The 17670-nt window shown below is 41.3% G+C and overlaps 1 protein-coding gene across 1 annotated transcript in view; it reads left to right on the forward strand.

Annotated features, from left to right (window-relative positions):
• The first annotated feature begins 816 nt into the window (after positions 1 to 816).
• Positions 817 to 17670, forward strand: part of LOC135463487 (multiple epidermal growth factor-like domains protein 10) — a 39652-nt gene continuing 22798 nt past the window's right edge. The window contains exons 1-3 of the mRNA XM_064740745.1: positions 817 to 886; positions 10591 to 10716; positions 14928 to 17324. Coding sequence (XP_064596815.1) covers positions 817 to 886; positions 10591 to 10716; positions 14928 to 17324 — 2593 coding nt within the window. The remainder of the gene's footprint in view (positions 887 to 10590; positions 10717 to 14927; positions 17325 to 17670) is intronic.

Raw genomic sequence — 17670 nt, forward strand, 5'->3', positions numbered from 1 at the left:
TATAATTAGGGTTGATACAGAGCTGGATCTGATGCGGTAAATGTGGCCCTTTTACTGTACGCTTCACATAACCCCCTCTCCCTCCTAACCTCTTTAGCCCCCTATCACGACCCCCCCCCAACCCCTCCAAGATATCTTTTAAAGTGCCGCATTATATTAACTTTAACCAGCCAAAGCTAAATTATAGCGCTGTACGAAAATGTATGGTGGTGAAACATAAATATTGTGTCTCTTTCATTTGATATACCAAATACCCAATTATCTTTTTGTTTATTGAAGCCTGCATATGTCTATATCCCCTCCCCCCCCCAACCATCGGTATTTCAAGACGGCAATACACAGTTGTGCCTTTCAAACATGTTTTTGCTTATGTACCTCAATACCTGTAAAATGACCTGTGTGAGAATGACCATAAAGTAGATCAGACTTATTCTCCCGTGTGTATAAAGCCCAGTCACAATCTTATTTTGAAATTTTATACGCAGCACGAGAGTTATATAGTGTATACACTTGAATGTATGAACACGTTTTTAGGCCCTCACACTCAGGTGTGTAGGTCTTTTGTACCACCAGCGTGTTTTCCCGTGAATATAACCCATACAGGTCTAGATCTCGCTTTGTACGGAACAAAAAGCAGCACAGCATGCGCCTGGACGCCTATGCCATCACAAAGACCAGTATTTGTGAAGAATATATTTTTACTACTTATTCAGGCAACTTTAAGGTAAGCTTGATTACGCTGAAAGCTGTGCTGCTAGTTCAGTCTTTACTGTCTGTGCCTGTCACACGACGGTACCGCAGGATTGTCCGAACACGATGACCATGCTCGCGTCACTCCTGCTGACCCTGGTAGTTCTGACCTCAATTCCGGTCCGCCACGGGCAAGGTGAGTACAATCAACTTGTGACCGTATTTCCCCGACCGCGAATTTCCTCTGCCGTAGAGGCCTTCTTTTCGATAGAACTCTTACCATATATATATACATTACAAGTAATTTAACACACAGCAACATATAGATCAACGCAGTACTTTTAACAAAATAATATTTTTAAAATTAGGCCTTACTGGCTAAACAAATTTCATGGTACAGGCCGTGGTGCGGATGTCGCTCAACGTGGCACAGGTGGTGCTGACTGTGCTCCGCATGGTGGTGACCGTGGCAATGAGGGTACAGATAGTATACCGATTATACTTTTTATAAGAGCATCTTTATAGGATTACCTCGTGTTGCTGCACCCTGTGTTTAAATTGAAAGATTGTATGTATGTTTTGAATGCATGTAAGTTTGGCTTTTCACGTTGTAATTTTTCACTCGTACACGTACTCATTCACATCACACTGTTACTGGGTCAACTTGTCGTGTTTGTTTGTTTGTTGTAGCTTCTCAGTACTGAGCGCTAAGCTAGGCAGCAGCAAGTACCATTTTAAAGTCTCTAGTAAGGCACGACCCAGGCTTGTTCCTAGACTTTAGGACTTCAAGGGACTTTCATTTCAATATACATAGTTGTTCTAGTCCCAGCTGTCCACCATGTGCATACCTAGCTACAGGCAGTGATAGGTATATACAGACTCCTCAATGAGTCGGGTGCGTGGGTGCTAATCGTGTTCCCATCACCTCATCACTTATCGCGTTACAATCTCGATGATGTAGCATATGTAACGGCTAACGGTGAATAAACTTCCTATTTATTATATATGGGCGCTCATATTTATTTATTTAAACGAGCAGAAACATAAAAATGATGCCAAAATCAGATGAAAGAGCCTGAAATCTTATTTACAAATATTTTTGTAAGGTGGGTATTTGGAACCACAATTTGGCACGTGTGATGGATGTTTTAATAAATTTATTTAGATGTAAATTTGTGGTTCATATCCAAAAACATGCATTTAATCTGAATTATTATAATTTTTGAGGATACATTAAAATATAATTAAACTCTGTCAAAAAAGAAACGCCACCCCCGTATTTTAGAGATTTTAATACTTAGTTTTAGGACGGCACAACTTTTTTCTTATTGAAGACAGAAGTCAGAAATTTGGCAGAATAATAATCAAGATGGTCATGTTTAAAACTGTCTTTTCAAAAGTCATCTCACAGACACCAGTTGCTCACCAGGGGGCGTCTTCCTCAGTATCTCGTATGACCACCACGAGCTGCAATCACTGCACGGCATCTCCTTGGACAAGAACGGATAAGATTCCGCCGGATTCTCTCCTGGGGAATGGCCCTCCACTCCTCCTGTAACGCAACGGCGAGCTGTTGAAGCGTCTGTGGCGGTGGCTTACGTTGACGCACGTGTCGAGCCAGAGTATCCCACAGGTGTTCAATAGGGTTGAGGTCTGGTAATTTAGAGGGCCACGGCAAGACATTGACGTTGGAATCCTGCAGAAAGTTCATTGTTGCACGTGCAGTATGAGGCCTGGCGTTGTCCTGTTGAAAAAGCTGTGTCTGTCGGTCAATAATCGGGAGAAGGTGAGGCTGTAACACGTGGTTGATGTAACGTTGGGCTGTCAGGTTTCCTGGAACGATCACCAAGTCTGATTTCTGGTTGTACGAGATGGCTCCCCAAACCATAACACTGCTTCCGCCAAATCTGTCCACCTGCCGGACGCAGATGGGCGCAAAGCGTTCATGACGTCTCCTATACACACGCTGTCTTCCGTCGTGACGTGTCAAAAGAAAATGGGATTCATCAGAAAACCAGATGCGCCTCCAGTTTTGTAAAGTCCATATCCTTACGTTGTTGCACCACCTGAGTCGTAGGCGTCGATGTAAGGGGCGTAGTACAGGTCCAACAACTGGTCTACAGGCACGTAAACCCGCTTCTTTCAGACGGTTCCTAATCGTTTGAGCCGACACTCTCCTCAAACCTGGTATTTGTGTGGCAGTCAAGGTTGGTAGGGCATGCCGATTACGCAAGTGAAGGACCCGGATGTACCGATCTTGAAGTGGGGTCGTGATTCTTGGCCTTCTACTTCTCGGGCGATCGTTGGTCGAATTAAAGTTGTTGTAACGGCTCCAAAGTCGGGATATCGTTGTTTTGTGAACATTTAGGTGTCGTGCAATAGTACCAAAACTTTCTCCGGCTTGAAGACGACCAATGGCGATATTTCGGTCGGCAGCACTCAGTCGCGGCATTTTACCGACTGCCTTTCGTCGACGAATGAATGAATAAAATATGAAAGCACGTGGGCTTTTATACACCCCCACACTATAACTGCCATTGACATGATTTGCATGTGAATGGCTCTGTGTGCGACGTCAACAGGGTCAGTCCATGCGTTGTGATGTCATAAGCAATAAAATACACTTAGGAGAGAAAAGGCAGTTGTTTGGATGGTAATCTTCATTAAAAACGTGTATAATTTCATTACATTTGGCTAAAATTTAGTTTGGAAGCAATAACTTTATTCGAACGAATTTTTGATATCCGAGGACAGGGGTTGCGTTTCTTTTTTGACAGAGTTTTATGTTCAAAATCCTGGCGGAACACATTTATTACCTGAAAAGACCAAATTCTAATGACCAAATATAAATAATAAATAATAAAGACCAAATATATTTATTAAACCTTTTTACACAAAAAAAATATTTATTAAAAAATTTTTACACAAAGACAATATGTACCAAGTGGTGGTCACATATACCCACCATACAAAAAGTATTTCCAAGTGTATTTTTCACTTTAAAACAAAAATCAAAGAAAATATCGAAGACAACTGTTCTGCGTAACCACATTATTACATTACAGTATAATTAGAACCTCATAAACTGTTATAGAAGAAAACACTTGATAAACATGAAGCATAAGATAACGTCACAATACACTGTATTGTGAAACACCGTAACGCTGTTTACAATGTGTCTTACATATATGGAAAAAATATGTAAAAAAATATGATCGTAAGATCATTCTATAACTATTACTACCGTATTGTATTTGTCAAATGTAATATCTTTATACGGTGAGAAATACGTGTGAAATGGAGCTACTTATCCCATATATTGCTGATGTGAATACCACAATGTCTGTTAATTATAAGGTTGAAATTCTTTGTTAAAAATGCTTCTTTGATTTTCCTCTTCTTCCAGTGTGGTACTGTAGATAACATTTTAATATTATCCCACCAAAAAGGTTTTGTTACAGCTCGAGCTGTGTTCAGCTAATGCTGATTTAGTGATTTCCCTTGTACGAACAACCTTTTTATGTTCATTGATTCTGTGATAAAGGGGTCTACCAGTTTCTCCAATATATTCACACGGGACACTCACATGATACGTAGTAAATGTTGTTTTTTTTTATCTACTGTTATGAGGTTCAATATCGTTGATATTTGTCAAAATATTACCTAATGTTTTCCCTGTATTAAAAACTACCCGAAAATCTTCCTTACGTAAAAAAACATCTTAGTTTTTCAACTAAGCCTGGAATATATGGTAAATTTATGATGCCTGTTGGTTTCTTTTCAAGTGTTTTTGTATTATTAACTTTTTTTTAAACTGTTGATGACATGACTAATTTTACATTTTTCATATCCGTGCCATAAAAATACATTAGTTAAGTGATTACGTTCTTCTTCAAGGTATTCTTTATAACAGTCCTTATAGGCTCGATTTACTAAACAACGTAACACTCCATTAGAATTCAGTAGAATGGCCTGACGCATAATGCATATAGAGGTCAGTATGTGTAGCTTTGAGATTCAATGCAGTTCTAATGCTAGTCTTGAATTCACCTACTCGTTCAACTCAAACATATCGGAATGTTAGTTTGTGGTCTTCTTCTACCTCCATGGTAAATTGAATAGACAGATGTTTGGAATTCAAATATTGTAAGAATGAAGGAAGATTCGGTTTACAATGATTCCATGTTACAAATGTGTCACCTACACATCTCTGTCATAATTTGGATCTTAATACTGCATTAGACACGGTAACGGATTCAAAATGTTCCATGAATATGTTAGCAACAGCAAGAGATAAAGGAGCACCCCTGGGGGTACCATCCTGCATTTTAAAGTAATCATCCCTCTGTTGGAAGTAGTTTAATCTCAAACAAAGTCCAGATAGCTGTTTCAAATAATTTGCAGGTAAAGAACTGACAATAAGATCTCTGTTGTGGTCGATTTTCTTCATGATTATCTCAATTGTCTCTGTTATCGTGACTTTGGTGAACAAAAATTTCACATCAAAACTGCCAAGTACATCGTTCTTCTTAAGGTGAATTAATTTTAATTTACCTACAAAGTGTGTAGGGCTCTTCACGATTAAAGATGATGAGCCCGTCAACGATCGAAGAATGGATGGTAAATACTTAGCTATGCTCTATGGCGCGGACCCGATAAATGAAACGATAGGAGGTAGATGAATATTCTTTTTATTAATTTTCGGGAGACAATACAACTTCGGGCTTGTAGGACGTGGTTGACCTCGTTCTCAACGAAGTTCATCTGTAATTAATTTTTCCTTATGCAAATTATTTAAATTTTCTTATTGATAATTATTGTCAGGTCTTTCTTGAGTTTCTGATAACAGCTGTCCGATAAGAGATCTTGTACTTCCTCCTCATGGTCCTTCTTGTTCAGAATAACTGTGGCATTGCCCTTGACCGCAGGAAGAATGACAACCTAGGTATTGTACTTCAGCTTTTTTTGACTGCATTTCTTTCTTCTTGTGCATATTTCTGTTGTTGTGAGACTGGCTGATGTTTCTCCAAAACATCTTTAATTTTAATTCTCAATTCTGTTGCATTGATGTCATCTGTCAAGTTTGAAATAGAGTTTTCCATTGAAGTTACAATGTCCAGATACGGAATATGTTATTCTCGACTCGGAATGTGTTTGAGTCGTTTGCAGAAATATCGTCCTGATATCTTGCTAAGGTAGTGTCACTGAGATTAACGACACATTTGTTTTGGGATTTATTCGATAAATTGCGTTCTGTTTCCTTCTTTTTAACTTTACGAATAGACAGTTTCTGCAATTTTGTAACTTAGGTCAACTTGGTGTGATCATAAACTGTTGTTGTGTATGATCTCATGGCGGTGTGGATTTAGAGATGAAGAAATTAAATTTCTTTATTTATTTGATTGGTGTTTTACGCCGTAATCAAGAATATTTCACTTATACGACGGCGGCCAGCGTTATGGTGGTTGGAAACCGGGCAGAGCCCGGGGGAAATTCACGACCATCCGCAGGTTGCTTGCAGACCTTCCCACGTACGGCCGGAGAGGAAGCCAGCATGAGATGGTCTTGAACTCGCAGCGACAGCATTGGTGAGAGGTTTCTAGGTCACTACGCTGCGCTAGCGCGCTAACCGACTGAGCGGAGGCCTCTAGGAAATTAAAACCATGTAGTCTATTCCTAGGGATCGTAGTGTTACTGCGTGGAGCTGCCATTGTAAAACAAATTTCTGTTCTCGCCCACTGTCCAGCATGTAACTTGCTTTTGAATAATTATAACGCCATCTCAGGCAATGATCTCTTGGTGTCGAAAATGAGCTTAAAGAATTGAACACATTATGAATTAGCAAAAATATTTTCCTTGTGATAATATGGACGTTCAGCATGTCAAAGTGTAGAGCTTGGACTGTTACGTGTCAGTGACTAAAGGCAAATCTTGGTAGTGAGTATGGCTGATTTTACAGACAATTGAATATAGGCGACTCTCTTAAAGAAATAGATTGATCAGCTTCATTGTATGGTGTAGTGTATAGACATAATTAAAGACGTACAGCATAGAGAGTAAAACCAGAGCAGCGACGACTGTGTGAAAGTGGTACAGCATTGCGAGTAAACCAAGAGCAGTGACGACAGTGAGATAGACGTCCAGCATAGAGCGTTAAACCAGAGCAGCGACGACACTGTGATAGACGTACAGCATAAAGAGTAAAACCAGAGCAGCGACGACAGTGTGATAGACGTACAGCATAACGAGTAAAACCAGAGCAGCGACGACAGTGTGATAGACGTACAGAATATAGAGTTAAACCAGAGCAGCGATGACAGTGTGATAGACGTACAGCATAGAGAGTTAAACCAGAACAGCGACGACAGTGTGATAGACGTAGAGCATAGAGAGTAAAACAAGAGCAACGAAGACGATGTTAGTCCATCATAATCATAGTAATAACTGCTGGATATAGTGCATCTTCAAAATTCTTCATGTCAAAGCAAGATGACAGATTATATATTAAGCGTCATAATATGTACCATAGACTATATTGGTAGCAGTTTCACATCAGCCATTTTCTGAGAATCATAGTACAAAACATAAAGCCAAAAGCTACGATAGAAAGAATTCAGAGTATATAAAGACTTTATTTATTTATTGTATTTAGAGCCTAATACAAGCAGCTTTTAACGTATCCTGAATTGTACATGTATTATATATATCTAGTTATATATGACTGAAATCCTGAGACAAATGATGTACAAGAAACTCAAAGTTAAATAATTAAACGCTGTTTACATAACACCGATGTATGGCCTCCATTGAGAATTAATGTCTTCTACTGGACGTTCACATATACTTGACCAATATACATTTAAGAATTGCAAAATAAGGACACGCATTTAACAAGCGAAAACTGCCATGCCATACTCCTTACAGCGCATGCGTCGCTCTTTACCTTTCGCTTTAGATCATTGCCACCAATAGCAAATTTTGTACAGGAATCTTTCACAACGTCGAGGTGATATTTGGTGACGGTGATGAGGCAGGAAGTGATATCAGAAAACACAAACAATCCGTTTCAACCTTTGTCTCTAATAATAATTTATACATATTAGTATCTATTCGCTTTACTCTCCGGCTGTAGATGAGAAGGTTTTCAGCAACCTGCGGATGGTCGAGGGTTTCCCCCGGGCTCTGCTTTGTATCACCTCCCCTACCCCCTACTACAAAACACACATTTTGCATTCTTTAGCTTTCTTAGTTCTTTTGGTAGTTTATGTTGGAGGATTTGGAACTTGACCTTGATTATTCCCCTCAAAGGTCCACTATGGTGGACGGTTGTGTGTTTCGGAGTCTACGAATATGTGGTGTTTTAGACGGTGAATTCGTTTGAAGACATACACGAGAGAGTTGTATACTGGTTGTATACGGAGTTGGTCCCAGTCGACGATGGGAACACGACTTTGGGATTGAACTGTATTACATGTAACAAATGAAAACAGCTCATAGCAGCTTTTTGTTTATATCGGGTTTCTTAGCAAAACGCCAAACTTCCTACATTTGCCATTTTGACTGTGACTGGCTGTAATCCTGACCTCCTAGACACTGAGGGTGATACAGGGTAACAATGCGACTTAATTAACCTGAAAGCAGTCACAGATTTCTGGCACTGTCAGAAACTGCGACTGAGGACAACTGGGCACTGATTCTAGTTACAGGAGAAGAAAACATGAAAAATAATGCCAGGTATACCGAATCTGAATAGTTCTAGACTCCAGCCCAATGTACTAGTACATGCACGAGTTTCCAAAGGCCAATGTGTCATTACATGTACCAGTTTCGAAAGGCCAATATACAAGTTTATCAACAAGTTTATTGATACATGAAAATGCATGTTTTTTTTCTACATTATCGGACAGTATTTGAGAGCTTACTGGTTAATGACAAGTGATCTTCATCGGCCAAACGAGCGTCATCCACCGCTAACTGTTTCCTAGCCTGACAATCAATGAAGGCGAAAATTTTTCTGTCCAAATAGCGAAAGTGAACCTATACCTACATGTATTGGGTATATATAATACGTTGAAGTCAACCTCTGTGTAACCCGTTAAACGCATTGATAAGTTTGTTCTTTCATTTGAAACACTATTTACTTTCAAGTTTTTCTTCTGTTATTCCACTGACTTGATAACGATGTAAGTTTAAGGAACTTGTAGATATAGACATCTTTTGTCTGTAATAATGCGTGTAGAATACATTGTATGCTGTTACTGTAGCCAGTTTGCAATAATACCTGTAGAATACATTATATGCTGTCCCTGAAGCCAGTTTGTAATAATACCTGTAGAATACATTGCATGCAGTCCCTGGAGCCAGTTTGTAATAATACGTGTAGAATACATTGCATGCTGTCCTTCTAGCTAGTTTGTAATAAAACGTGTAGAACGCATTGTTTGCTGTCCCTGTAGCCAGTTTGTTATAATGCGTGTAGAATACATTGTATGCTGTCCCTGTAGCCACTTTGTTATAATGCGTGTAGAATACATTGTATGCTGTCCCTGTAGCCAAGGTCTAAGTATGTATACAATGCTCACCACAAGCATATAAATGGCCCGAATGCCACACTTCTCAGCCAGAATGTCCTAGTGGTACCTGTGCCTTTCAGGACGCACTGTCGAGTCTCCCTCTGCCCTATCACCACCCCCGGGCCACTGAAGGACGTGTAGATTGCACTATGGTATGCACTGTGGTTTGGAGCAAGATTGAACTATGGGATTTACAGCCTGGAACCGAGCTTATTTATCAAAACCTGTCCAGTGTTGATGTTGCACAGAGTTGATCGAAGTTGATTATTTATATTATATGTATTTCCTCACGCCAGTTAACCATGCTCAAAAAGAATATTCTTTATTTTTTGACTGGTGTTTTTGGCCATACTCAAGAATATTTCACTTATGCGACGGCACACGGCATTATGATGAGAGGAAACCGGGCAGAGGCCATTGGAAACACACGGCCATCATCAGATTGCTGCAAGCTCTTCCATTTACGATTGGAGAGGAAGTCAACATAAGCTGGACTTGAACTCACAGCAGCCTAATTTATGAGAGAATTCTGAGTCATTTCGTCAAGTTAGCAGCCTAGTCGCTAGGCCAAGGTAAATTTTGCTCTAGAGCACAGGTGTAGGTCTATATATAGGGCTATATTAGTTCGGGACCGGTTGTAGCCGTGCACTCATGCACAAGAATGAGAACAATGGCATGGTTTATTGATTTGAGTTTAGTTTTCTCCTTACAATTGGGTAAAAGCAAGCCAATTAATTTAATAATACATTTTACAAACAAGCTGGCGTTTGGCTTTTCTCTGTTCCTTCACTATGGTCTTGTCGATCAGGCTATGAGCAGGCTTGCCCGATTTTTTTCGTTTTACGCACTTTTCAGCACTTGAGCTGAGTTTCTGGAATAGAGAAAAACATAACCCACAAGGTAAACATTCGGAACATCGTCGGAATAAAACCTCCAGAAGAGCTGCTTTGCGTACTTATGGCCGGTGGATTTTAACGTTAATATTTTACGATAGTTAAACAGCAGACCCGACACTTTTCACGCCTGTGGTTTAATCCCTTTGCTGATACTGTCTTAGGTGGTTTTTTGTTGCACCTTGATCATATTGATCGAGGTCCATTTGAGAGAGTTTACATGTATATATGTGTGTACTAGGCATCATGGTGTAATTGGGCCAATATAGCCTCATTTGCCTCGGGCAATTTATAGGACTCAGTTCTTTACTTGAGATTGACTTTGCGTACATTTTCACCTGGTTATGAAGTTTAAACACATTTACATACAGTTTGCAGGTGCTAAAACGTCTTACAAAAATGTCACGTACGTTGTGGAAACATTTATGTTTTAGTCTGTGACCCGGAATCATTCACTAAATGTGGAGATGAGTGTCACTGTGTGGACAGGATGAGGTGTGGAGGAGGGTTATGTGAGGGAGGCTGTCAGGACGGATGGACGAACAATGACTGTCAGCAAGGTAAGTGCAGATATTCATGTTAATACTTACAGGACGGCATACTTTCAAAACACATTGATATCTTCTGACGAATCAGAATACTCCTCTAAAGCATAGGCCTGTATAGTTACACTGTACACCCACCTTTTCATACATGTACACCTGCTTTTATTTACTGATGATTTACCTGTCGCTGTTTTCGCCGACGTTCTCTAACCGGTGTTTACAATGGTCATGTGGCATTCTCTGTGAGGGAGATAGTTCCGGGTAAGTGAGGAAGTCTTGTACATGCTACCGCGGGCTTTACATCAGGAGATTTGGTCTGCAGCTGGTTTGTGACCTCTTCTAAGAAAAGAGAGTTGTATTAATATATCAGTTTAAACACAAAAACATCTAGTTCAGAACAGTGCGATAAGAAAAAGCAAAGTTCAGATCCGAGCACAACTCATTTAGATGTCCAAGGTTTACATTTTGCTGGAAGTGATAACAAAATTTTTATGGCCATAGAAGAAATGATTGCATATTAATCACCCACTAAAAATGCATTATCGATGAAAATGATATTTTCTGGTTGAAATAAAAACGTGGCCGCTGATATATATGCTGAACCGCTTTAAAAACGCACCAACGTGAATCTGTGAAAAATATGGTCATAGTCTGAGAATAACAACGAAAATATCCATGGTTGGGAGTAAGAAGATCCAAAGATGATGTCAGGTCTGATAGCCTTTGTATGGGTCGTCACCAAAACGCAACAAGGTACTGGACAAAAAAAAAATATGTTTTTAGACCTGAAAATCACATTAGAGTCATTAATGTTGGGTGTAGAAATGAGGTAAGAAGGGAAGGCATTCAATGACTCTCCGCACAATCGCTGTAGCAGCGGAATAGCACTGAAGATGCAGTGTCACGATTGACACCGGGGGAACAGGAGCACGCCATTGATTTGACTGAGGTTGGCCTGACTGCAAGGGCCATAGGAGCAAGCTTTGGATGTCACCGCAGTACCATCACAAGACTGAACAGTCAATGGTTATTTCGACGCTGGTATGGCCTTCTCTTTCCTGCCGAATTTCACCTCACAGAACACCTAAGGACATATACGCGATGAGGAACGTTATCTTGATGATTGTGTTGTGCAGACTAATCGATGGGGTGGCAGAAGTGTGATGTTTTGCGGCGGTATCACTTTTCATCACAGAAAACAGCTCTATGAATGCACTGGTCGTGATAATGCAGTTTGCTGCAGTGACGCCATTTTAAGGCTTTTCCAACAGGACAAAGCCAGGGCACGTGCTTCTATGGGCTTGCTGGCAGAGAATAATGTACCTGTTATGCCATGGCCTACCTTATTTCCCGATCGCCCATCGAGCACCTTGCGGGATTACCTGGGACGGCACATTGCCTGTCGATCCCAAATCAACAACGTTAGAGGTCTTGCGCTTGTCTTACAACGTGCGTGGCGTCGGATACGACAAGCTGTTACAACATACACGGTACTGATTTTGTATTTGTCTTGTGTGTTCCATTTCCCTTACATTAAAATGGTGTGCTTTCCGGTGACACTTGTCATTACTAACGCATGACTGACTCTTCTGAGTGTGAATATAATGAACACTCAATACCAAATTAGAATCGGTTTAGTGCCATTTCCTCTTTACCCCTGATGCGTTTTAAATGCGTTTTAGTAAAGACACATGTATATGAATATTGGTTATAGATTCAATTAGAGGACAGAGCCATTATCTTCACCACTCAGATTTTTCTAATATAGAAAACATTTGTCTTTATACTCTATAATAATTAAGATATAGTGTTATTCTAGTGATATTCCAGTGTTACCAGAATCTCTTTGCTTGTACAGTCCTACGAGGGATATAAACTCGCATCCGAATGAACACTCATGCGTGCGCGGACTCGCTGCCCGTAGCCAGTAAAGTCGTGTGTTCGAATGCAGCTCTCGCCATTTCTAATACCATTTTAAGTCAATAGTTCTTGTCAGGTTGACTGTGCCTGGCGAACGTCAATGGTTTACACCTTACACTCCGTTTTGCCCCACCCATTAACCTGCACGTTTATTCCTGGTGAGGGATCTATAGTCACCGAAGTACAGACTACAATACTGACTAATAAAAAATAAAAACACATAAAACTGACTAAATCTGACTAATATTATTTGCATTACATGCATTATATTTTCATTGGTGTCTACTAAAAAATAGGATTAAAAAACAGACATGAATCATCAAACAATAGGCCTAGTATAGTTTTAATAACGTACAGATGCGACATATCACTTTACGCCTTACACACCGTTTTGCCCCACCCATAAACCTGCACGTTTATTCCTGGTGAGGGGTCTAAAGTCGCCGAATACAGGCTACAATACCCTGAATGAAATATTCGGAATTGTATTTAGCTTATTTTTAAGCCAGGGGATTTAAGATAATTGGAGACATACCTTGGTTATATTCAGGCTTGTATGACGTATTTGTCAGACATGGGCAATCAATGATACCCTGTATTTTCGTCTAAATTGTGTGTCAGGAGGTATGCCACATAAATGGTGATTTATCAGATAATTGATGACTTCCCTTGGTGGTGGATATCCAGAAAAAAATCCTTCCAGAAAACAAGAAACTGCGTGTTGTAGCATCGTTTCCTATATATGACCCATTACCATTTATACTGTGTGTATAGTATAACTTTATAGTATGTTTACCTGTGACCCATTACCGCATTTACAGTTTCGTCTCTTTATGTTTCAGTGTGTGATGTGACGAGTCCTACCAAATGTGGAGAGGATTGTCATTGTAATAATACCATGTCTTGTGGCTTTGATATCTGTTTGGGGAGTGGCTGTGCTCCTGGGTGGGAAGGGAGAACCTGTCAAACACGTACAGGTAACAGTATTTACTCTGTCATATCGCCAGTTAGCACCACCAACTGTGGAAAAGAATATCACTGTAATAAGTCTGTAATGTTAATCGGCCAGACCTCCAAGAGCAGACAGGTGTACATGTAGTCTTACTCAACAAGAGTTCTAAAGCCAGAAAGAAGCATATTTTTTCTCGGCCAGGCTTGGAACTGCAGATAGGCGTAGTCTTTTTTAGTCGGAGTTGTGAGGATAGAGATAGGCATAGTCTTTTTGAGTTGTTATAGCAGAGAGAGGCGTCCTTAATGGTAGTTTCCAACATTATTAAAATGATCTTTAAAACCCACATTAAAACTTTGCTACTAAACTGCACTTCATTCCGTCAAAGAAGCTAAGAAATAAAATAAATGTTTTTAATTAAATTTTTAAAAATTTCTTTATACTTCTTAACTTTGCTATGGAAAGTCATAAAGACTGTAATGTTAAAAGGCTGTACATCCCCAGCTATATACAGTATTTTGAATTTAGTAAAAACCCAAAAGATTTAAATTTAAAGCAATATTTAAATATGTAAGCATTAAAAGAAGGAATAGGGACCATATTGGAGCATTTTAATTCAGTAAAAATATGTAAATGGTGAGGAAAGAAACAGTTTTAAATGATCCGTTCACTGATGCTGACCTCTTTTTAAACCTTTCTTTGCCTTGAAGGGCTAAGTTTTGGAAACTAGAAGAAAAATATGTTCGCGACTAACATGTGTTATGTTGACACAATCCTATGACAGTCAAAGCTTTCAACATTCGTGTGTACAAAATAAATAGATCGTTTACTTCAGTGAGAAAGGTTTATTTTCAAAATCTGCCCCAGATACCTTTGTGTCAGTATACTGAATGGTATGGATCCTCACGTTGATCTTACATACGTCATGTATTTGTGAAAAATATTAATTAGATATTAATTAAGTTGATGAACACCAGCTTACGTTGTTTTGGCTCTAGTGGCAGGGTTAAATTTCCAGAGTACAGTTTTCTTTCTTTGACTCACGACCCAGTCCATTGTTATCAGTATGCTAAAAGAGTATTCCAAGCAGGCCCGGATTAAAGTCATGAGGAGACATTGTTGGTAAACCCAAAACAGGAACAGTGTCAGTATCTTGCTCTGGGCTCACATCTGGTTTTGTTCTGGTGAGTAGCGTGATTCAAATAGTGTAAAAATTAGCATTAATCCTTCTGATTTCATTGACTTTGAATGAAAGAGACATATACGTACAAAGATTTATACCCCTCCTGTTCCTGATGTGTGGTATATTGTGGGTTATAAAAGCTTCAAACTTGAATAGGTAGTGTTTTATTTTTAGCTGTTACAGGACCGTGTCTGGATGGTATGTACGGATCCAAATGCCAGGAAACCTGCAACTGTTCCAACCGACAATCAACCATCTGTGACAAGACGACTGGGGCGTGTACAGGACAGTGTAACCCCGGCTATACTGGACCAGATTGTCAACCTGATACAGTCACATGTCCAGTTGGTAGATACGGACAAACGTGTCAGGACATCTGTAACTGTCCGAACAGAGTGGCAGCCTCCTGTGACAAGACGACTGGGGCATGTACAGGACAGTGTAACCCCGGCTATACTGGACCAGACTGCCAACCTGATACAGTCACATGTCCAGTTGGTAGATACGGACAAACGTGTCAGACCATTTGCAACTGTCCGAACAGAGTGGCAGCCTCCTGTGACAAGACGACTGGGGCATGTACAGGACAGTGTAACCCTGGCTATACTGGACCAGATTGTCAACCTGATACAGTCACATGTCCAGTTGGTAGATACGGACAAAAATGTCAGGCTATCTGTAACTGTCAGAACAGACAATCAACCATCTGCGAGAAGACGACTGGGGCATGTACAGGACAGTGTAACCCTGGCTATACTGGACAGGACTGCCAACCTGTCCCGTGTCCTGTCGGGAAATACGGATCCACATGTCAGAACACCTGTAACTGTCCGAACAGAGAATCAGCCATCTGTGACAAGACGACTGGGGCATGTACAGGACAGTGTAACCCCGGCTATACTGGGCCAGACTGTCAACCTGATACAGTCACGTGTCCAGTTGGTAGATACGGACAAACGTGTGAGGACATCTGTAACTGTCAGAACAGACAATCATCCACCTGTGAAAAGACGTCTGGGGCATGTACTGGACTCTGTAATCCCGGCTTTACAGGACCAGACTGTCAACTTGATACAGTTACGTGTTTAGCTGGTAGATACGGACAAACGTGTCAGGCTATCTGTAACTGTCAGAACAGACAATCAGTCGCCTGTGACAAGACGACTGGGGCATGTACAGGACAGTGTAGTCCCGGCTATACTGGGCCAGACTGTCAACCTGATACAGTCACGTGTCCAGTTGGTAGATACGGACAAAAATGTCAGGCTATCTGTAACTGTCAGAACAGACAATCAACTATCTGTGACAAGACGACTGGGGCATGTACAGGCCAGTGTAACCCCGACTATACTGGACCAGATTGTCAACCTGATACAGTCACATGTCCAGTCGGTAGATACGGACAAAAATGTCAGGGTATCTGTAACTGTCAGAACAGACAATCAACCATCTGCGAGAGGACGACTGGGGCATGTACAGGACAGTGTAACCCCGGCTATGCTGGACCAGATTGTCAACCTGCTACGTGTCCTGTCGGGAAATACGGATCCACATGTCAGAACACCTGTAACTGTCAGAACAGACAATTAGCCATCTGTGACAAGACGACTGGGGCGTGTACAGGACAGTGTAACCCCGGCTATACTGGACCAGACTGCCAACCTGATACAGTCACATGTCCAGTTGGTAGATACGGACAAACGTGTCAGAACATTTGTAACTGTCCGAACAGAGTGGCAGCCTCCTGTGACAAGACGTCTGGGGCGTGTACAGGACAGTGTAGTCCTGGCTATACTGGACCAGACTGTCAACCTGATACAGTCACGTGTCCAGTCGGTAGATACGGACAAACGTGTCAGAACATTTGTAACTGTCCGAACAGAGTGGCAGCCTCCTGTGACAAGACGTCTGGGGCATGTACAGGACAGTGTAATACCGGCTATACTGGACCAGACTGTCAACCTGATACAGTCACATGTCCAGTTGGTAGATACGGACAAACGTGTCAGAACATTTGTAACTGTCCGAACAGAGTGGCAGCCTCCTGTGACAAGACGTCTGGGGCATGTACAGGACAGTGTAACCCCGACTATACTGGACCAGACTGTCAACCTGATACAGTCACATGTCCAGTTGGTAGATACGGACAGACGTGTCAGAACACCCGTAACTGTCAGAACAGACAATCGTCCGCCTGTGACAAGACGTTTGGGGCATGTACAGGACAGTGTAGTCCCGGCTATACTGGACCAGACTGTCAACCTGATACAGTCACGTGTCCAGTTGGTAGATATGGACAAAAATGTCAGGCTATCTGTAACTGTCAGAACAGACAATCAACCATCTGTGACAAGACGACTGGGGCATGTACAGGACAGTGTAACCCCGGCTATACTGGACCAGACTGTCAACCTGATACAGTCACATGTCCAGCCGGTAGATACGGACAAACGTGTCAGACCATTTGTAACTGTCCGAACAGACAATCATCCGCCTGTGACAAGACATCTGGGGCATGTACAGGACGCTGTAGCCCCGTCTTTACAGGACCAGACTGTCAGCCAATAAAAGGTAAATATGAGATGGTCTATTTTGTTGGCACCTTACTCTTCGTAACCATTGAAGCCAAGTTTTCTGCGAGAGGAAAATTTTCTCTCAAGGGGTGGGGTGGGGGAGGGGGGTGGGGGATGGGGTGGGGGAGGGGCTCCGTTGCGTTAGGGCTTGCAGGCCAGCGCGGCGCAATGACCCAGGAGCCTCTCACCAGTGCGGTTGCTATGACTGAAGTCCAGCTCATGCTGGTTTCCTCGCCAGCCGTACGTGGGAAAATCTTCAGCAACCTGTGGATAGTTGTGGGTTTCTCCTTGGCTCTGAGCAGTTTCCTCCCACCATAATGCTGACTGCCGTCATATGAGTGAAA

This window comes from Liolophura sinensis, chromosome 3 (assembly GCF_032854445.1).
Source record: "Liolophura sinensis isolate JHLJ2023 chromosome 3, CUHK_Ljap_v2, whole genome shotgun sequence".
Taxonomy (NCBI): Eukaryota; Metazoa; Mollusca; class Polyplacophora; order Chitonida; family Chitonidae; genus Liolophura; species Liolophura sinensis.